This window comes from Heloderma suspectum, chromosome 1, assembly GCF_057233095.1.
Source record: "Heloderma suspectum isolate Gila_16-S chromosome 1, 16-S_ref, whole genome shotgun sequence".
In the NCBI taxonomy this organism is placed as follows: Eukaryota; Metazoa; Chordata; class Lepidosauria; order Squamata; family Helodermatidae; genus Heloderma; species Heloderma suspectum.
This window is the reverse complement of record NC_139458.1, coordinates 435,431,460-435,453,563: the sequence shown is the minus strand read 5'-3', so window position 1 is coordinate 435,453,563 and position 22,104 is coordinate 435,431,460. Positions and strand designations below refer to the sequence as shown.

Genomic DNA, 22,104 nt, shown 5'->3' with positions numbered 1-22,104 from the left:
AAGCACACGCAGCTTGTGGAGGTTTTTGCTATCTACGCAAATCCCACGGGCGAGATGAGCAGATGTAACTGCCCAGGATCCTTCAAAGGACTTGCAAGCCTTCCCCTGCAAGCCTCTCCCAAGGCTCGACCCATTCACAGAGTGATGCTGCTCGAGAACCATGCAGGCACCTGACTTGTACCGCAGCATGCTTACAGATCCAAGTGACTTTGGCGGAAATGGGGACCAACGGTGCACGGAGGGAAACAGAGTGCTTCCCGGGGGGGGGCACCCCAACACACCCACCGTTGCCTCATCACATCCCCAGCAACACTTTCTGGCGCTTACCTGATGGCAAATCCAACTCGACACCGATCCAGGTCCCCTCCTGGAAGTCTGTGGGGCCGACATATCGCACCGTTCCAGTTTTATTTGTACCAACAGTCACGTACTCGCCCTCTTTCAGCCAATCAGGGACCTCGTTGGTTTCCTCTGAGTCAGAGGCTGCGTCCAGCTTTTCCTCAGGGCCCGCTCCCATGCCGTTGTTCTGGCCGGACCCTGGAGAATTCGGTTTGCTCTTCTCCTCCTCCGAGCTGGAGGATGCCCCTGGTTCGGCTCCCAACATGCTGGAAAAGGACCGCAGTTCCGAGGTCCTTACTCTTTGGATTTTGAACGGAGAGCCTGGGACGCCGGACCGCGGCGAGGGCTCAGGAAGAACTGGGTACCTGGAAGGCTCTGCTTCACGTACCGATGCTGGTTTCGCCTGCCTGGCACCAGGCATCGGGCTCCCAGCTGGGGACGGCACCGGCTGCGGCGCCATCTGCACCTCTTTCTTCGAGAGGGGGCTGGAATGGACGCCCGTGCCCTCCGTGGCTCGAGAGGCAGTGCCGTGGCCCTTACTGGGAGCCACACAAGCGGCGGCGGCCTTTGACCTTATGCTGCAATCACTGCTCACGTTGTCCCTGTCTTTGGTTCTCATCTGGTCCAGCTGAAGGCCAGGAGTGGCTGGATCACCTCTGACCAGGGAAGGGCAAGACTCGGACGCTAAGGCAGAACACGGTTTCACGGGAACGTTGGCAGCGGGCACCGGCACATCGCCTGCCGTGGGCGTCTGGCTCCCGGCCTGGAGAGGGGCGTCGTTCCCGGGCGCAAGCACTTCAGAAAGGGTGGCTGTGGAAACACTTTGAGAGAAGTAGCCACTGGATGCTTCGCTCACGGGACTGGGAGGCCCCTCCTGGGAGTCCTGTGCCTGGGTGCCCACCCTGGGCTGTGGCAAGGGCGCCGTGGGTGAGCATTCGAGGCTCTTCTCCGGCTCTGCCAACGGCATGGCCATCTCAAAGGGCTCTTTGCTCCCTTTCCCTGGGGTGACCTGAAGCAGAAACGGATTTATGGTCAGGAGGTGCCAGGATTACAAACCGTTTTGGAAAACCCTGGTCGGAGTAAGTGACACGCATCCTCTCGCGCAGCGGCTCTTTCCAGTTTACCTCCACTTGCCAAATCTGGAGACGTCTGCGGCAGTTTGATTCTTTGGGGTGGGAGCTGAGCGGTGGAGGAGAAAGGTGTGCAGGTAAGAAGGAAAGCGCTGCCGCTCCTGCCTGCTCCTGTTGTTGTTCGCTCCTGCCTAGGACAGACCAAATGGCCCCTCTAGCCAAGCCTTCTCCAACCTCGTACCCTCCACATGTTTCCGACTGTGACTCCCACCAGCCCCAGCCAGCGTGGGCAGTGGTACCCCATTTCTGTACACGGAGGCTCCACTTAGCCATAATAGCAAGTAACCACTGACAGCCCCATCTTCCCTGGATTTGTCCATGGGACTTGAAAGAGGTGTGTGCTTGTGGCTTGGTCCTGGCTCCGCACCAAGCCTCTAGCTTCCTCCTCTCACATGCATCCCAGCCCTCTCTCTGTTGTCCTCCTGCTGGCAGGGAAAGATATTTTCATCCAGGCTTCTGGCATATAAGCTGGCCTGCTGCTGAATGGGGCTTCAATGGGTTGGTGCTGTTAAATTTATTTTATTGTTCGGCTGGTGCTGTTAAGCTTCTTTTAAGTTTAATGGGTTGGTGCTGTTTATGTTTCTTTTGTAAAGGGTTGGTGCTCTTAAGTTTCTTTTATTGTTGTGTTTTTAATTGTGCTTTTAATGTATGTGTTTTTGGTTATGTTTTAATTAAGATTTTGTTCTTAATCTGTATTTTACTGTTAGTGCCTTGAGCCCCATTTTTGGGCAGAAAGGCAGGATATAAATCAAAATCAATCAATCAATCAATCAATGCCTATATTCTACCACCACCCCATTCTATTTACAGGTTTATCAATGGCCATTAGGCAAGGATTTCGTTTACATTTTTTTTATTTAAAATATTTCTAAATTGCTTTCAGTACAGAAGCCCTCTCAAGATGGCTTACAACCATAAAATTCATTATAATTAAAAAAAACCCTAATACAGTATTAAAACAGCCAACTTTCATAAAAGCATCAAACCTAAAAGCACCAGCATAAAACATCTGGCCTAAACCGAACTAAAAGCCTACAACGCAATTATAGCTACATCCTGCATTGAGCAGGGGGTTGGTTTTGATGGTCTTATAAGCCCCTTCCAAGCCTACTATTCTATGATTCTATGATCCCAGCACAGTCCGGTAAAAGAGAATCAGGGGAAGGGCAGAGTAAACAATGAAGCCTTCAGGGCCTTCCTAAAAGCCTGCATTGATGGGGGTTGATGGACCCCTGACGGCAGTGCATTCCAGAGATGTGGGGCCACTGCGGAAAAGGCCCTCTCTTGTTAAATAGAACCTCCCTGTTGCTGGGAGAAGGAAGCAGGCCACAGAAGGGTTGAGCCCTGATCTTCGCACCCTCCTTGTGGGCTTCTGGGGGCATCTGGCTGGGAAGCTTGTGTATGCCTCCTCCTGCTTTCTCTGTACTCTGCACAAGCTCCGGAGGTTGCGGCTCCCTTCTCCTGTCTCTGCCTCCAGCCAGGCTGATCTCCCCCGCCTAAACACCTACCATGTCTATCTGCTCAAGCCACCTTCGTCTCCCCACTCCAGTCCCTATCCTATTTCTTTTCCAGAGGTAGGGGAGCTTCACTCTGCTGGCAACTCAAGACCTACCCCTGTCGGGCAGAGCGCTCGATGCAGCATGCAGGAGTTGCTAGAGCACAGCTACAGCTCAAAGACCTTCTGGAAGAGCCTCAGTCCTGGGGACCAAGTCCAGCCCCCCAGGGTTACCCAGAAAGGCCACACACCCTTTCCCCAAACCACCAATTGCTTGGAGGTTTCCTGGCTTTGGCACAGTTGATTCCCCATTCTAAAAGCTGAAACGCCTCTCCTAAAGCCACATTACTATTATTGGCAGTAAGCTAAAATAGGCTGGAATGTATGGTTTTCGGCCCACCCGTTTTGCCTTTGGCCCTGCCCACCACTGAAACGCAGCCCCAGAGAGCTTCTCTGGAATAGAATTATGCCCTCGGGCTAAAAGAGGTTCTGCACCCCTGCCTTATGGTCATCAACCATGATAGTGTCCAGAAGCCGTTCCCCTCGCCCCCCAAAAAACCTTGAGACCTAGCAACTTGCCCATAAAAAAAGCTGAGGTTTTCAGATTCTGTAGGGATCACAAGTTTGCATGGTATCCACTTAAGATTGCAAGATTTAGTGAACAACTGTAGCCACAGAAAATTATGGACCTACCCCAGTTATGGAACTGAACACCTCGGTGGATCATACAGGGTTCATAACACACACCAATGAGTTTATGGTTTATTTTAATACCACTGCATTAACAGGGCTCTGTGGAGGCAGTTTGGCAAATAGGCGCTTTTTCCCGAAGGCCTGCTAGGATTAATATATAAATGCATACAGCACAAGAAATATGCTCCCTATTATTTACTGGAAGATTATTTATATTACAGGAACGGGCATTTGCTGTTTGAAAAGGGCGATTTATGTGAAGGGGAAAACCAAGCAAGATCCATAAGTCTCTCCCAGTTATTTGGCTTAATTCACAGAAGAGATAAATCATCATTTCCAAGTCAAGTGTTACACTGTACAGCTCCACATTCCAAACATGATCCTCCTCTCCAATACACACACACACACACACACACACAGACCAGTGGAGGCTGATGGCTCCAATGTCCAGGTTTCAGTCAGAACTCTAAAGGAGCTATCAATCCCCAGCATCTCCAGGCAATGCTGGAAAACCCTGGACAGCCGCTGCCGGTCAATACTGGGGATCTGACTCGGTATAGGGCAGTTTCCTACGTTCCTAAAATGGAGGATCAGCTGGAAGACTCTTGTTTTCACATGCAGAACGCTTCACAGAGCAGAATGTCGCATATGGGGAGATACAGGGCTGCAGCTAATGTCCAGTTCCTCCTACTCTCCCATCCCCACATGTAATATTGCTTCTCTTGTGCTGTGACATGATGCTGCGCACTTTCCTGCCACCACTAGCAGCCACCAATGAACCTACCCAACGTGGTGACTTCACAATAAACAGGAAGTGATACTAGATGTTATGAAGAGGGGAGGGGATGCAGGGTTGCAGGCGTTTGCACTGAGTGAGGATAAGCACAGGAAGCAGTTTTCTGGATGGTGTGTGAGAGTGTGTGTGTGTAAGCTTACATGCTTGTGCATGTAGATTTAACTAGCCTTTTCTGCAAATTCCAAGCAAAGCAACACAGGGCTGGAATATTGACTCTACACTCGGTGGGGTGCAAGAGCTTATTTCCGGCACGGGAGGCTTTGGGTCAACTGGGGCTCGCTCAGGGCAACTCCCATACAACCTCCCTCACCAACACCACCATCTTGCCACCGAAAAGAGAAATGGCCGCCAAGCCAATCACTTGACCCACTTAGTCTTGAAGTCTGTCACAAGCAACACCGACCTTGCAATTGACGTCTGTGGGGGTGAGGGGCAGAAACACACGCTAAGGCTGAGCGGCTCACACCCCAGTCCCCCCATTTCATAAACCCAACACAACAGATGCCAGAAAAGACTTGTGCGAGCCGCTCTCCTGAGCCCTTGCTTCCAAACCCCCTGACAGGCTGAAGCAGTCTGTAAGACTGTTGCATATCTGGGTGAATCCAGTCCTTGAACGACCCCAGCAGGAGTCTCTGTATTACTGGTGCCGCCCATCCAGTCGCAACAACGACAAGTAGAAGCGTCTACACAGCACTTCAGAGCGTTCCAAGGACCTACCTGCTTCGCTTTGGCAGCACTGGCATCGACGCTGGCAGGCTGAACCATAATTCGCGGGACTGGCTGCAAGAGAGGAAAAGGGAGACGCCCACAGCATTAATCCTCAGAAGACAGAAATGGCTCTCTAAGGACAGACGGATGCCTGCAGAGACACCCCCGCCCGCGTCTCTTCATCAGGTCAGACTGAGACGTAATATTGGAGACCCATGATGCCCCTCGCTCAGCCATGGCATGCACACTGTGGTTACGCGAGTGCAAGACACTGGTGGTCTTGCACGCATCGTAGGCAGCAGCTGGACAGGGCCTGTGCGCCACCATTGGCAAGCAACACAACCCCGCAATACCTCCTGTGACTGCTTTCCCTTCAGTCCCCCCTCTTAGTGGAGGCTTCCCCACATGCTGGGAGGGAGGAAGCAGCAGAGGTTTCGCTTCTACCATGACAGTGACCCCTGCTCATGGCCACCCCAGCCTCTGAGAGACAGACACAGACAGTTTGGAAACCGGACCATTTTATGTAGTTTTATTTTCTAGAGGGGGAAGACTCTCCCGTTGCAGACCTCGTGGGGGTCCTGCGTAGGTCAAGAATCTGACTCTCGCACCCTCCCCATGGAGATGTTTTAAATAACTTTAAAATGTACTCTGGTTAAAAAGCAAGCATCAAATACAAGAACATGTAGGCACCCACACCAAGATGATACTGCACTCTATAGCGAGAGATGGTGATGATGATACTTTAATGAATTTATATATGGCTTACTATAACAAAAGGCATCCCTAAGCAGTTTGCAGAAACAGATTAAAATACATAATTCCAAATAAGAAAACTTATCAGTTAAAATGTTTAAAATATTCAGAAGTTGAAAGCAAAATAATTAATAGACTAAGAGCAGCGCAGTCATCGAGGCAAGGATTGGGTAAAGAGACAGGTCTTTAACAGATGCCTAAGACACACTGCAGCTGGTGCCTCTGAATACTGCATCAGCGGGGCACTGCGTATAGCGTTATTAGTGATGAAACATGACAAAGGTGGAAGGAGGGATGTGATCCCGAAATGTCCCAATCATTTGGAACGGCCCAAAGTGGTTGTGAATGCTGCATCTTGTGCCCCTCTCCTGCCCCCAGCCACAGTGCTGCAAATTTCTCAGCATTTATCTCTACAAAACCCCTTTGGTCAACCACCATCTGAGCGCCTGAACCTTTTTTGGCTCTAAAGAGAAACAGAACTATTTGGATTTAAATAATTTCCTTTACAAATGCCAAAGAGCCTCTGAAAGGATGACAGATACCTTAAATATTCCACCCCCCCTTTGTAAGCCAATGTGTTTTTTACAATGACAACAACAATAACAACAACAACAAGCAAAGAGAAAAATCACATTTATCAAAAGCGCCAATTAAATAACTTTGGTGTTGACAGTAAACAGATGGGTAAGTGAAATCCACCCACCCGCCCACTGGGTGGCAAGTAGAGAAAGAAGTCTTGGATATGAGACCGGGCTGAAGCAAAATTGACAACACACAGTTTGAAAATATCTTCATTTGAGAATACACAGCTGTGGATGGGGTGTGGGGGAGACAGAAACCCTCGGCTTCTCCCTGGAGATGTCATACTCCGAAGGTCACAGGCAGCCACGTTCCCCTCTGGACCTCTTCCAACTTTACGCACCTGCTACTAGAGTGCTACACACTCTATGACTGTGGAAAGCTGCCTTACACTGCCCCTGGCCATCTAGCCCCCTAGCCAGGCCTCTGACTGACAGCTGCTGTCCAAGGTCTCCACAACTGAAACTCCTTCCCCAGCCTTGGTACCCAAGATACTTTTTTCAAAAAATGGAGATGCTCGGGATTGAACCCCAGACCATTAGCCCGGGAGGCTGGTGCTCCACCTCTGAGCTACGGCCCTTCCCTATATGTTTGGTTGGAGTTGGGTGTGGAAGATCATGGCCCATGATGGCTCGGGTTTCCAACATGGTGCCCGTGGGCAGCAATGTGCCCATCGACATCTCTCTTGGCACCCACCAGGCTCCCTGTGCCTCCCGATTATTATTTTGAGATTTTTAAAGCTAAAGCATTTTTTTAAAACTGGGAGGCTTGCTTGCCGCAAAGCAAAGTGCTGCCTTCCAGCACCATCTTTATTTGGGTGCAAAAGAGTGGTTTTGTGTCCTGGAGCTAACAGCCCATCTCTGCCTTGCCCTTAGGTTCTTGGGCAAGTGACTTTTCTTTTAGTCTCACTAGTTTGGCTTCTAGGAAATGAGTTTTCTGTGAGCAGCCATGGCCCCTGTGGCAGCCATATTGTGAAAGGGCAAGCCCCCGTGGCAGCCATTTTGTGAAAGGGCACGCCCCCGTGGCAGCCATTTTAGGAAAGGGCATGCCCCCGTGGCAACCATTTTGTGAGAACCCCCACAACACATTCAAAATTAAAAATGTTCCCACTGACACAAAAAGGTTGGCCCCCCCTGCAGTATGGAGTTTCTGCTTAGTACCAGAGCTCTGGGCACACCTACACTGCAGACATAGCTATGTTGCCCCCTCTTGCCAAAGATGTGAAGTTTGAGGGGCAGTGGTGGTATCCCTATGGCTCTCTCCCGCTACAGCACTCCAGCTCAGCTGCGGTTCTGAGGGAGAACCCATTACAGTTAAACTGGTATGAAACAGATACAAGCTTTGCAGTGTAGAGACGCCCTAGAGCAGTCTCCCCCAACCTGGTGTCCTCCGGATGTGTTGGACTACAACTCCCATCATCCAAAGCCAGTGCTGGTATTTTCAGCCCCACTCACCTCTGAAATGTACCCCGAGAGCCTCTGTGAAATTCAACCCTGAAACAGGTTTCATGCCCCTTGCTTAGAGGCTCTACAGTCTGGGTCCCTGTAGCCAAGCTCCTGTAGCCAAGCACTCTTGTCCTGTAGCTAAGCATGGGATCAAACCCATCTTGCATCCAGGAAAAAGAAGACAAGATGCTGATCCAAAGGCAGATCTTGGTGGACCACTGTCTGTTCTTGAATTGAGCACGGTCCGTTCTCACCATGTGGCTGTTTCAGTGAGAAAGACAGAAGCAAGAGGAGACCTCCAAGGTTCACCGGCAGCAATATATTTGGCCCAAGTCATAAGACTCTTCTTCAGAGGCAGCTGATGTGATCTGTTCAAGGGATAACATGAGCAGGTCTTTGCATTCAAGCCTGTTCTTGTTACCCTTTGAACAGAACAAATCACTGGCCCCTGAAAGCGAGTCGTGTGACTTGGAATATGCTGGGCTCCGCGTACTCTGAGGTCTCCAGTCCCTTTGGTTTATGCACTACTGCTTGCCTGCCTCTCTTCCCTTTCCTTGCTCCGCAGCTTCAGCCAGGACAACCCAGAACAAGAGAGGAGTCAAATGGAAAGAGTTAAACAGGCAGGTGCTTCTCTTTTCACACGGTGCTGTCACTGAAACAGACCGAGCGGCACTGCATCAGTCCACGAGAATCTGATTTCCCCCCGTTTAAAGCAGCGCATAAACAACTTAATCAGAAAGCCCCCTTTTAGGTATGCGGGCAGATTCCAACGGAAGCCAATCCGCTGGTTACATGAAGAATCCTATTATGCCAAATTAATTCCATCTGACTAATTAGAGAGCAGGAAGTTCTTTCAATTATTTTATGTACCTTCTGAGAAATGCACTTGAATACGAAAGCAGATTTCATTAATTGCCGTTTCCTTATTCTACGGATGAGTTGCTGAACTTGCGACAGAAGGTCAGCGGCAGCGGCTTCGTTAGCTGCTACCTCCGTCCATTCTGCAGCGGAGGATGACAAGGTGCACAAAAACCTGGTGTGGGGGGAAAGGTTCCTTGTGGAGGAGGATCATCTCCCTGCTCAGGCCCCTGCAGAAATGAAGAGGTGCCCTTCACATCCAGGTCTGTGCATGAAAATAATAAAAAAAATGTTGCACCAAGAACACGAAGATCTCTGTTTGCCTATACGTTGTTCTGCTTTTGGTAGTCCTGATAGCAAAAAGCTCTGATAGCAGTGAGTTTCTGAATGCAATTCAAGGTGCTGGGGTTAACCTTTAAAGCCCTAACTGGCTTGGGACCTGCTCGGGTATCTTAAGGGATGCCTTCTTCCATCTATTCTTCCCCATATCCTCTAGTTATCATTTGAGGAGCTATTTCAGATCCTCTGCCTCATCAAGCTAGACAAGCAGCCACATGGTCTAGAGCAAGCTTGCTCAACCTGGCGTCCTCCAGATCTGTTGGACTGCAACTCCCAGCATGCCCCAGCCAGCTGTACTGGCTGGGGCATGCTGGCAGTTGTAGTCCAACACATCTGGAGGGTGCCAGGTTGGGCAAGACTGCTCTAAAGCCTCCTCTGTGGTTGCTTCTACATCATGGAATGCTCTGCCAAAAGAGATTCATCAGGCCCTAACGCTACTGTTTTAGATTTGTTTGTAAAAACATGGCTCTTTAAAAAGGTATTTCATTCAAAATTCATTTTAACAGCCCTTGGGTGGTGGTGGTGTTGTTTTTTAACAGACCTTATGTTTAACTGCTGTTCTTATAAACTGTTGCTGCTGTTAATTAATTTGGATTTTTAAGATCGTTTCAAATATTGTTGCACTTATTTCCTCACAAGGAGATAGGCAGGATATACTTATTGATTCTTACATTGCTTCTTACATTTATATCCCACCTTTCTTCTTCTGCAAGGAAGCCAAGGTGGCTTATATGGTCCTCTTCCTCCTCTATTTCATCCTCACAACAATCCTGTGAGGCTGCTTAGGCTGAGAGTCAGTGACTGGCCCAAAGTCGCTCAGTGAGCTTCATGGCTGAGTGGGGACCAGAACCTGGATCTCCCGAGTTCCAGTCCAACACCCTAACCACTACACCACACTGGCTCTCAAGATTTTATACAAGTTTTTAAAACAAAAGAAAAGAAATACAGAGGATGCTGAACCCATGGCAATCCCACTCAGCTTCTGGGATTTCACCAAGCATGCAGAATTGCATATTTAGAGTCCTGATAAGACTCTGGAGTGAAGAGACAGCTTCTAATGCCAATTGCATTGGATGGGACAGCTACAATTAAAAAAATAATAATCCACTTTTCCAATCTGCAATCTTCCTGATCAATTAAGTCATCGTTCCAATCAATTAACTAGATGTAACTATCAATTAATGCTTTCAGCCCTGCTGAATTCTTTACTGTCTCAGCAAGAAGTCAGTAAGATAAAGCACTCTCTTTGAGCTATAAGTCACCTTTCTGGACCCCTCTCAATGCACCACTAATTTAGAGTCTTCCAATATTTTTGACCAGATCAGCTTCAGAACAGCGATTTTTCAACTTTCCAGCATCAGGGAACAATTTTCACTTTGATTCAACCCCGAGGAACCCCTGAGTATCTGCCACAGAACCCTCACGTTCTAGGGTGCACGCTCAGTTCATGGTGGGCCTCCCCCCACTTCACGCCTTAGAAGCCGCCCCCCAGCACTCCTCGGCACCGGAGCATTAGTGGGGAAGAGCGTTTGCAGCAGGCGAGCTATTTTTCAGGGCAACGTGTCCACCATTACGAATCCCTGGGTTCTCCAGAATACCGTCTGAAAACCCTTAGTGGCCTTGCAAGGACTGCCCAGAAACTTCACAACAACCCTTCTCCACTGACCTCCCTGCTTCCACATGTGACTACATCAAAGTGATGCCTCACATTCCATCTTAGATGTGCAAGTCACCTCCTTCCCCTTGGCATTTCCATGTGTGAAGAGAATTCCAAAGGGCCTGGTCTCTTTTCCGCATCTTCAAAAAAGGCTGCCAATTTAGACTCCCTTACATCTTTCTCTCAGAAATCTCCAGCTCGAGCCCCAACTCACTTTTCACTTTTCATTCCAGCTCGCTTCCAGCATGCTGATTGCTTTCTAACAAATAACCTCCCATTGCTATGACCCCCAAGGGCATCCTGGCAGTGGCACATTCACCGACTAGGGCGAGCACTCAGCACCGTAAGGAGAGACATCACTTCCTTTTGCAGTAATAAAATTTCTTGGCAAACACAACAAGATCATTTTGTCCTCTTAAAGCTCCACTTTATAGCCGGCTATCCTCTCTGATGAGGACTACAAATACATTTTTCCTACTTGTTATTGGATACACATGGTTTAAACTACCTCTCCTCATCAAGATGCTCTCTCTCAACACTTGTGTTTCCTAGCTCCTCATAAGAACATCAGAAAAGCCCTGCTGGATCAGACCAAAGGTCCACCTAGTCCAGCATCCTGTTCACACAGTGGCCAACCAGCTGTCAACTGGGAATCCACAAGCAAGACACGAACGCAACAGCACCCTCTGCCCATGTTCCCCAGCAACTGGAGTACACAGACTCACTGCCTCTGGTACTGGAGGGAGCGCATAACCATCAGGACTAGTAGCCATTGATAGCCTTCTCTTCCATGAATTCAACTTGCTCTTTAATTCGGAATTATTTGGACTAGATTATACGTTCCTATCCTCCGTATTTCCTCCATACTAGAATTCACAAATGCACTTTGAAAGAGGCGCGAACAGGGCCGTTGCTCAGCACTCAAGGAATCTGCAGATCTGCATAAGATTTGCATATGCTAATATGAATCTATGTATGCAAATTTAGAAAGAAGTACTAGGATTTATTTAAGTTTGACAGAAGGCAAAGCCAGCCAATTAATTTCCCATCGCAGGCTCCCACCCACCACTTATTATACATTTCAACCGCTAACTCTGGTGGCCAGTTTACACGTTCAGTAAGATCAAGCACTAAAGCTTTTCCAACTCTACCACACCAGCCTGCAGCTGGGGGTGGCTTCACATATTTCAAAAGCTCCCCATCTAAAAGGCTCTCTGCAGATAGAAAACTAGCATGTTAGGCAGAAGGGCTCAGTTCAGCTTATTTTTATTTATTTATTTGTTTGTTTGTTTTATTACATTTATATCCCACCTTTCCTCCATCATGGAACTCATGATGGCTACATGTGGTTCTCAGGTGGTCTCCCCTCCCAGCACTGACCAGACCCAGACCTGCTTAGCTTCAGCAAGGTGTCTGTTTCACATGCTTTCAGTCTATGCCCTGGGACCAGCTTATTCCCTGACGTGCTATCACCCTATGTGCAGGGAGGCTATTTTCCCCCATGGGGGAGGATTCAAACAGAACGCTGTTGCCCTCATCCTGTAGCAGAACAATCCAAGAAAAAGGTTTGTATGTCCAGCAGAACTGAGCAATAAAGCTTTTCCTGCTTGTGGGTTTGAGTGGCCCTGTGTGAACAGAATGCTAGACTGGATGGACCCTTGGTCTGATCCAGCAGGGCTCTTCTGATGTTCCTGGACTGTACCGCTACAGCAGGAGTGCAGAACCTCAGGCCTTGGAGCCAAATCTGGCCATCCAAGGGACCAAATCCAGCCCTCCAGGGTTTCCCTAGAAGGCCACACCCCTTTCCCTTGCTCCACCCACTTTCCCCCAACCACCAATCATTTGTTGCTGTTTTTTCCCCATTCTAAAATGTTGAAACGCCTCTCCTAAACCTTAGTTACTGGCAAAATACCTTAGCTCTAAACTAAGGTATTTTGCTGCCCACCACTGGAAGGCGGCCCCCAAGAGCTTGTCCAAAATGGATTTCAGCCCTCCGGCTGAAAGAGGCTCTGCACCCTGTAGCGGTTACAGGCTGGGGGATGGTGGCAGTGACGTTGGCTGCACAAAGTTGCAGGGAAAGGATCTTTTAAATGCAAAGTGTTCTTTGCCTGTGTCACAGAGTGAGCAGTTGAGGTACATAAGAAGGGGAGGGCTCCAGTTCTTCACTTGCACTGGAGAGAAAGACACGAAAGCGCTCTTTGCCGCTGTGGTGCCTCCCATCGCTGAAGCGCTCGGGGTGTGCATGTGTGGCAGGCGGGGGATGGGGGGCAGTCCTTTGGACTGAGGTCTATGCTGGGGCTCAGATGAGATACCCCAGATGGCCAGATTATTTATTTATTTACAATATTTATATACTGCTCCATATCTAGAACAGATTTCAGAGCGGTGAACACAAAAGATAAAACAGTGAAAGCATAAACAGATTAAAACGCCACATTAGAATTATACTTGTTTAAAAACATAATGCGAATAAAACCGCAACTGGTCAATTAAGGAATGCCTCTTGGAACAGTGCTGTTTTCAGGAGGTGCCAGGAACAACGCAGTGTTGGTGCCTGCCTGACCTTCAGGGGCAGGGAGTTCCAAGAAAGGGGCCCACCACACTGAAGGCTCTTCTCCTGGCAGACTGCAGTCGGGCTGTTGGTCCATGTGGAACCAGCAGGAGCACGCCCTCTGATGACCTCAGTGGCTGGGCAGGTTGGAAAGGGAGAAGGCGCTCTCTCAGATTCTACATGAACCATTTTGGGTATCTAGGAAAAAGTTCTATAGAAATAGGAGCCTCGTGTGGCACAGAGTGGTAGCCAGCAGTATTGCAACCAAAACTCTCCCCACGACCTGAGTTCGATCCCGGCGGAAGCTGGGTCTCGGGTAGCCGGCTCAGGTCGACTCAGCCCTCCATCCTTCCGAGGTCGGTAAAATGAGTACCCAGCTTGCTGGGGGAAAGGTGGTCACAACTGGGGAAGGCAATGGCAACCCACCCTGCTTTAGTCTGCCACAAAAACGCCAGCGCAAGCGACGTCCCTCTAGGGGTCAGTAATGACCCAGTGCTTGCACAGGAGGAACCTTTCCTTCCTTTCTTTATAAATACTAAATATTATTGTTGTTGGGTACATTCCCCTCTCTTTATAGGCACAAGGTACGCTGACAGAATGCCCTCTGTTTGAGTTGACAAACGGTATCACTATCACTTATTGATACCACGTCTGTCTGAATCCCATTTTTAATTTTTTAAGCGCCAAGCATTTTCAACTAATGTGATTTACGGTAACATCAGTTCCAGCAACAATGGTAAAATTTATGATGAGCACTTAGTGTTGTTTGTGAATTACCAAATGGAAAATGTACTTCTATTTTTAAGTCATGATTTTATGCCTCATCCCTCAGCCGCTCTCTAATCAACCCTGCAGATCTGAGGGACTGGGCAGCACCACAGCTAAGGAGGACCCCAACAGGGTCTTGGAGAAGGGAGAGGCTGCAGGTGCAAAGCGTGAAAGGGAGGCGCGTATCTCCAGGACACACAGCAGGCACACACCGGGAAGCCACGGGCTAATCCTATCAAGAAAGTCTGATGGAACTGTGAACATTTGACCCTAAGAGAACAAAAGAAGCCACCCAGCCAGGACAGACCAAAGGTTCATGCTGGCTGGGGATACTGAGAGTTGTAGCTCAACATATTGGGGGGTGGGGCAGTTTTGGGAAAGGTGTTCTAAGTCTAGCATCCCACTTCCAACAGCAGTCAGTCAGATGCTGCTAGGAAACCCCAAGCAAGGGCCTCATTCTCTGTCTTCAGAAGTTGGTACTCAAGAGGCATACTGCTCCTAAACATGGAGGTTCTTGCTGGTCACACATATTGTTGCTATTGCTGCTAACCCAGAGAAGGCCAGAATGGGTCAGCTGCAGCAACAACGCCTATAAGAAAGCTGGGTTACAGGGTTTCTGTCACAGAAAAAAAGACTGTATTGTCTCTTCTAACCAAAGGGTGCTTGTTTCATTGGGTTTACCATTTACTGAGCACTGTCTGTGACTCATTCATTTCCGTGAAAGAACTGAAATCTGAAAAAGAAGGTTTTCTAGGCTCTTAGCTGGCTGTGCTGGCTTGTGAAAAGATGATACCGAACTATTGGTTTACATTTGTGAAAAGGGTATCCCTGCCTTTCTGCCAAATGGTGTTAATCTTTGTTTTAGGAGCTGAAGCCCATTTTGTGCTGTGCCTTCCCTCGCACTATCATGTAACAAACAAACAAACAAACAAACAAAAACACACTATGTCTTGTCTACCACTGAGAAGGCTCGTCATCGACACTGGGGAACTTGGGCTTTGAACTGCTTTGATTGCGCTTTTCTAGCCTCATAAAATGGTTATTGTACATACTTAATATGCAACTCAAATAGCTACTTTTACAGTTAACCTTTACAAATCTGATAGAATAAAAGATGATACTGAAATGCCATTCTTTCTTGGTGCTCCATCTCCGAGGCAAGACACACTGAATAAGATGCTAAGCTGTGTGTGTTTTTTAATGTGTTGCCCCTCAGAGATTGTCTTTTTATGACACTTCAACTTAGAGGCAACCCCTCGGTGAAAAATGAGCCAATCCTGAACACGTGTGCAGGAAAAAAAACCAAAAAACCAAACAAGAACATTGAAATGTCGGCTGAGCCTGCACAACACCCCAGAAACTTGCTGGAGCATTTGCAAGACTGGTGACTACACCAAAAAGAAATCGCCAAGTAAAAAAGGAGAATATCAATCTGTTGTTATCCAGACACTGACCTACCACAACCTTTCATCTTGAGTCACTACTGGGAAGACTTTTAATCAATATGCATTTCTTCTTATGCAACAATGACAATGTTTTGTCTTCCGTTCTAATGAGCCAGCCACCCATTTCTTGAGAATCTTCGTAGGTCATCAATAACCTCCTTTGAAAGGCACGATTTTGAATTTAAACTGGGTTTATATACAATCCAAAAGCAATGTGTGTTCATTGCTTAGCAGGGACACTCACATCATTTTTAACCTCTTTTGATAGTAAAATTTGATGATCTTTCAGTACCTTTGGTTATCCTTTCAATACCTTTGATATCATTGAGGGCCATTTTGAGGCAGAAAGGCAGGATATTAAATACATACATACATACATACATACATAAAATATTAGGGGATGGTGGATTCATGTGTCCTTTCTCTCAACACAAAGGACTTCCCTTCTCTGGAGCATCCACAAGGGAGAAGTCCAAATGGATCCCAGTTCTGTGTTGGCCAGTAAACTAAATCTGCATGAAACCATTGAGTACAAAGCTTACAACTCTCTGGGGCAAACAAACCTCAGTAAATAGCAACACCAGGGTGGTTTATTGAGCCTCTGGTAACCATCGTTGGCTGGTGGCCTTTGTTCAGCGTGATCGGTCCCAAGTTATGCCGGTATGTACTACACTGAAATCCACATAGCTGCTCAATGCTGCTGGTGTTTTTAACAAACATTTATTTAGCAGCAACAGTGTGCTAGGAGCTGTATGGAACACAGGCATTTCACAACTGGTGAAAAATGAGCTTTGATTTGGCAAGCCACTTAAAATTTAATTCTCAAATCTTGCTGATAAAATTAGACTAGAGTAAATTATATATTATTTGGTACTTGTACATTTTGGTTGTCTTTAAACCCATGAATTTAGCAGCTTCCAAAGCTGAGAACAGTATTAAAAATTAGGAGAATATGTAAATCTGCAAGCAAAAGGCGGGATATAAATGCAATAAATAAATAATAAATAAATTGAGAATTCCTGCCCCGCTCCAAACTTGCTTCAACTCTGGATAAGGTTTGGCAAAGGAGGAGTAAGAACAGGTACATAAAAGTACGTTTTGCAGTGAGACACCCGCCCCCGCCCCCATTTTCATGAATCCATTCTAAGCCCATTGATTGGTAAACAACCTCTTCCCTTTTCTCCCCTACACCCCCCGCCCGCCCCCAATCTGATGCGCTTTTACCTGCTGTGCAAGGGGAGACAGTTGCTTGCCCTTTTTCTCATCTCTAACAGGAAACAGAGATTTAAGTATCTTTGGCATCTGAGGCACAAAGGACTTCACAGGATTCAAGTAAGAGGCAGCCAGGCTACCAAGTCCTGTGAACAAAAGCATAATTTCATCCACAAGTGTGCCGTCCCTCTGCCCACAGAACCCTCTCAATGCTACTGAGAGGGGAGCACTGCTGTTGGACCATTCAGAAGCCCATGGGCTGGTTCTGTCGAAGCCAGGGGTCTGAAGAACTCACATGGCTGCAATGGAGGGCTACCTGCATTGATCAATTCAATTAATTTGCACCTTCGCAATCCAGTGGGTCAGAGGTCAAGTATGACCAGTGTAAGAGACCACAGACCTGAGGATTAGTGACCTGGCTACACAATTCCTCTCATTCTATGTCTCTCTATTGTTTTACTCTTCCTATTCTCCCTCCCCTTTTCCCTCTCCCTTGCTCTTTCTTTCTTTCCTTCCTTCCTTCCTTCCTTTTTCTGGCTCAGATGCAGATGGAAGGATCTGTGACCCACTGCACTGAATCAGTAGATGTTTGCCTATCATAGTAAAAAAAAAATCCTAATAATATTCAAGTTATAGAGGGAGATGTAGACCTAGGATAATTATTCAAATTGCTTTGATTATTTTCTTAATGACATTTCAATACCATTCTGCTGCCATTTGTAAACCATTTATATTGTTTTGTTGGTTTGTTGATCACTTTCTTATGATCTTACTTGAGCATTTATAATATTTTCTAAATCCCAATTTTACTATGTCTGTCTTCAAAATAATAATAATAATAATAATAATAATAATAATAATAATAATAAAAATATCATCATCTTCCACAGCGTATCACAAGGCTAAAAGATACGACGCCGGAAGATGAGCCCCTCAGGTCGGAAGGTGTCCAATATACTACTGAGGAAGAGCAGAGGGAATTTCCAAGTAGCGCCAGAAAGAGTGAAGCAGCTGGGCCAAAGCCAAAAGGACACTCAGCTGTGGATATGTCTGGTGGTGAAAAGAAAGTCCGATGCTGTAAAGAACAATATTGTTTAGGAACCTGGAATGTCAGATCAATGAATCAAGGCAAGCTGGAGGTGGTCAAACATGAGATGGCAAGATTGAACATCGACATCTTGGGAATCAGCGAACTAAAATGGACAGGCATGGGCGAATTTAATTCAGGTGACCGTCATATCTGCTACTGTGGGCAAGAATCCCTTAGAAGAAATGGATAATAGGCAAGCATGGCCTTGGTGTACAAAATGAAGCAGGATAAAGGCTAATAGAGTTTTGCCAAGAGAACACGCTGATGACAGCAAACACGCTTTTCCAACAGCACAAGAGGCGACTCTACATATGGACATCACCAGATGGTCAATATCGAAATCAGATTGATTATGTCCTTTGCAGCCAAAGATGGACAAGCTCTATACAATCAGTAAAAACAAGACCTGGAGCTAACTGTGGCTCAGATCATGAGCTGCTTCTTGCAAAATTTCGGCTTAAATTGAAGAACGTAGGGAAAACCACTAAACCATTCAGGTATGACCTCAATCATATCCCTTATGAATATACAGTGGAGGTGAGGAATAGATTTCAGGGATTACACCTGATAGACAGAGTGCCTGAGGAACGATGGACGGAGGTCCGTAACTTTGTTCAGTAGGCAGCAACTCAATCCATCCCAAAGAAAAAGAAATGCAAGAAATAAAGTGGCTGTCTGAGGAGGCTTTACAAGGAGCTGAGGAAAGAAGGGAAGCGAAAAGCAAGGGAGAAAGGGGAAGATATATCCAACTGAATGCAGAGTTCCAGAGAATAGCAAGGAGAGACAAGAAGGCCTTCTTAAATGAACAATGCAAAGAAATTGAGGAAAACAACAGAATGGGAAAGACTAGAGATCTTTTCAAGAAAATTGGAGATCTCAAGGGAACGTTTTGTGCAAAGACGGGCATGATAAAGGACAAAGAAGGCAGGGACCTAACAGAAGCAGATGAGATTAAGAAGATGTGGAAAGAATACACAGAAGAACTATACAGGAAAGATCTGAATGTCCCTGATAGCCATGATAGTGCGGTCACTGAACTTGAGCTGGACATCCTAGAGAGTAAAGTCAAGTGGGCTTTAGGAAGCATTACTAACAACAAAGCTAGCGGAGATGACAGTATCCCAGCTGAGCTATTTAAAATCCTAAAAGATGATGCTGTTAAAGTGCTGCACTCAATATGCCAACACATTTGGAACACTCAACAGTGGCCACAAGACTGGAAAAGGTCAGTTTACATTCCAATTCCAAAGAAGGGCAATGCCAAAGAGTGTTCAAACAATTGCGCTCATTTCACATGCCAGCAAGGTGATGCTCAAAATCCTACAAGCTAGGCTTCAGCAGTATGTGAACCGAGAACTACCGGAAGTACAAGCTGGGTTTCGAAGAGGCAGAGGAACTAGAGATCAAATCGCCAACATTTGCTGGATCATGGAGAAAGCAAGGGAATTCCAGAAAAACATCTATTTCTGCTTCATTGACTACGCTAAAGCCTTTGATTGTGTGGGCCACAACAAAGTCTGGCAAATTCTGAAAGAGATGGGAGTACCAGACCACCTTACTTGTCTCCTGAGAAACCTGTAGGAGGGTCGAGAAACAACAGTAAGATTGGTTCCAAGTTGGGAAAGGAGTACGACAAGGCTGCATATTGTCGCCCTGCTTATTTAACTTCTATGCAGAGTACATCATGAGAAACGCGGGGTTGGATGAATCACAGGTCGGAATTAAGATTGCCGGGAGAATTATCAACAACCTCAGATATGCAGATGATACCACCCTAATGGCAGAAAGCGAAGAGGATCTAAAGAGCCTTTTGTTGAGGGTGAAAGTGGAGAGTGCAAAAGCTGGTTTGAAACTCAACATTAAAAAAATGAAGATCATGTCATCTAGCCCCATCACTTCCTGGCATATAGAAGGGGAAGAAATGGAAGCAGTGACAGATTTTATTTTCTTGGGCTCCAAGATCACCGCAGACGGGGACTGTAGCCATGAAATTAAAAGACACTTGCTCCTTGGGAGGAAAGCTATGGCAAACCTAGACAGCATAGTAAGAAGCAGAGACATCACCTTGCCGACAAAGGTCCGCATAATCAAAGCTATGGTTTTCCCAGTAGTAATGTATGGCTGTGAGAGCTGGACTGTAAGGAAGGCTGAGCACCGAAGAATTGATGCTTTCGAACTGTGGTGCTGGAGAAGACTCTTACGAGTCCCCTGGACTGCAAGGAGGTCAAATCAGTCCATCCTAAAGGAAATCAACCCTGACTGCTCATTGGAAGGACAGATATTGAAGCTGAAGCTCAAATATTTTGGCCACCTAATGCAAAGAGAAAACTCCCTGGAAAAGACCCTGATGCTGGGAAAGATTGAAGGCAAAAGGAGAAGGGGACGGCAGAGGATGTGATGGCTAGATAGCATCACCGATGCAATGAATATGAACTTGAGCACACTCCGGGAGAGAGCGGAGGACAGGAAGGCCTGGCGTGCTATGGTCCGTGGGGTCACGAAGAGTCAGACATGACTTAACGACTGAACAACAACAACCATATGAAGATCATGTTATTTTCAAGCATTGTATATCAGTAAACAAAATGATTTCTTTAAGTTAAAATCTGGAGTCTGTGGTCTTTTGCTTTACCCTCCAACCCACTGGGTTACAAAGGTGCAAACTCGAACTCAAGATTAGACCACCGAATTAACACCCTGCTCTGGAACTGCTCACCACTGCTGCCTTGGAGCTTGGGGATTTTTTTTGTACCTGGATTGGTAGAACCGTTCTGCTGGGGAGAGCCCAGGGGACTTGTCCGGGTCCTGTTGGAATGTGCTGAAGCTTGCGACACATCTTGTTGGCTTTCCCAACGACTCTAGAAAGAATTAAGAAGAAAAGAGACACCCACAGAGATAAAACCAGAAGAACCAACCAACACTCAGGAAGCGCCTGGCAAACTCCCATAGGAAACATCATACTGCAAAATAAGCAAGGAAGCAAGAACAGGAATCCTTGTCCCAGTGTTAGCTGGGAAGGACAGGAGAGGTGGCTATGCTAAACCGTAACTGAGCCCTTCCCCACACATCTCTGGCCCACAGGGTGCCAGGGCATGGTCTGAAGACACCTGATGTAGCAACCTTGCTGAAGTTAAGCAGGTCTGGATCTGGTCAGTGCCTGGATGGGGGACCACCTGAAAACCTTATTTATGATGCCTTGAGTTTGATTATGGAAGAAAGGTGGCATATGATGTAATAAGAACGTAAACATGCCATGTTCCCTCCCATGCCTGTGCTCCCCGAGAGGACAACAGACTACTATCAGCAATTCTTACAAACTTTTTTGTGTTAAGGACCCCTACATTTTCTTAGGATATGCAACTGTACTGAAGATATCCTCTAGCGCAATTGAAGATACAGAGTAAGGGGGAAGAGGAAGCACTACTAGGTCGACACATCCTCTGCTGAGCCATGGCTCAGAACTAGCATTCAGAGCAGGTTTGGCACAGAGTATGAACAATGCCTATTCACTAGCTACTGATGTTTCCCCCTTTTTCTTCATCGTATGCATTATTACTGTAGTTTACTTGTTAAGCGCCTAATATTTTTGAGCCCAGTAGGTTTCAAAAGACACTGACTCTGCCTGCAGGAGACCACAATCAATGAATAAAGTTTCTGTACAGTTAGCTGCACTGCAATGCTGAAGGAGTTAAGTTGTGATTTGTCATTTAGTAATATGCTCTGAAAAAGGCATTCAACATTCCCTCTTTTATTTTTGCTGTGGTCTTGGGGACCATTTTAAGCTGCACTGAACGTCTATGGACCATGATTTAGTAACTACTGGATAACAGGATGGGACTTAGTAAATACTTGTAGCTTTTGAAAACGAGCCATCCAAGAGCAGGATAAAAGGGAAGGTGCAGGAAACTGGCACACACAAAAGCAGGTAAAGCTCTTTAAAGAAGAATAAGGGGAAATAATCTTTCTACTGAAACTCAGGGAAAGCGAAATGGTAGCATCCTCACTGCATTGTTCAGGCCCCTGAATCCTCCTGCTGAACTCACTATTTATTTCTGTTCCTTTCACTCATGTAAGCTCTCAGCCATGCTGCATCAATTCAGACAGCCAGGTTCTACCCAACACATTTTGACAAAAGTTAATCACCCTGCAGTGGCAATCACTTGGACTTCATGTTATCAGAAGGGGTCCAATGAGTGTCCACCAGAGATGTGATTGTTTCACTTGGTCCAACAAGCAACAGCTGCAG

At 46.8% G+C, this 22,104-nt stretch overlaps 1 protein-coding gene across 5 annotated transcripts in view; it reads right to left on the bottom strand.

The window, feature by feature from the left end:
• Positions 1–22,104, bottom strand: part of KIF13B (kinesin family member 13B) — a 193,385-nt gene that overhangs the window by 3,447 nt on the left and 167,834 nt on the right. For all 5 annotated transcript variants that reach the window (XM_084829433.1, XM_084829429.1, XM_084829431.1 and 2 more), the window contains 4 exons: positions 20,611–20,716; positions 16,781–16,914; positions 5,171–5,233; positions 328–1,348 (listed from right to left, as the gene is read on the bottom strand). In XM_084829433.1, coding sequence (XP_084685559.1) covers positions 328–1,348; positions 5,171–5,233; positions 16,781–16,914; positions 20,611–20,716 — 1,324 coding nt within the window. The remainder of the gene's footprint in view (positions 1–327; positions 1,349–5,170; positions 5,234–16,780; positions 16,915–20,610; positions 20,717–22,104) is intronic.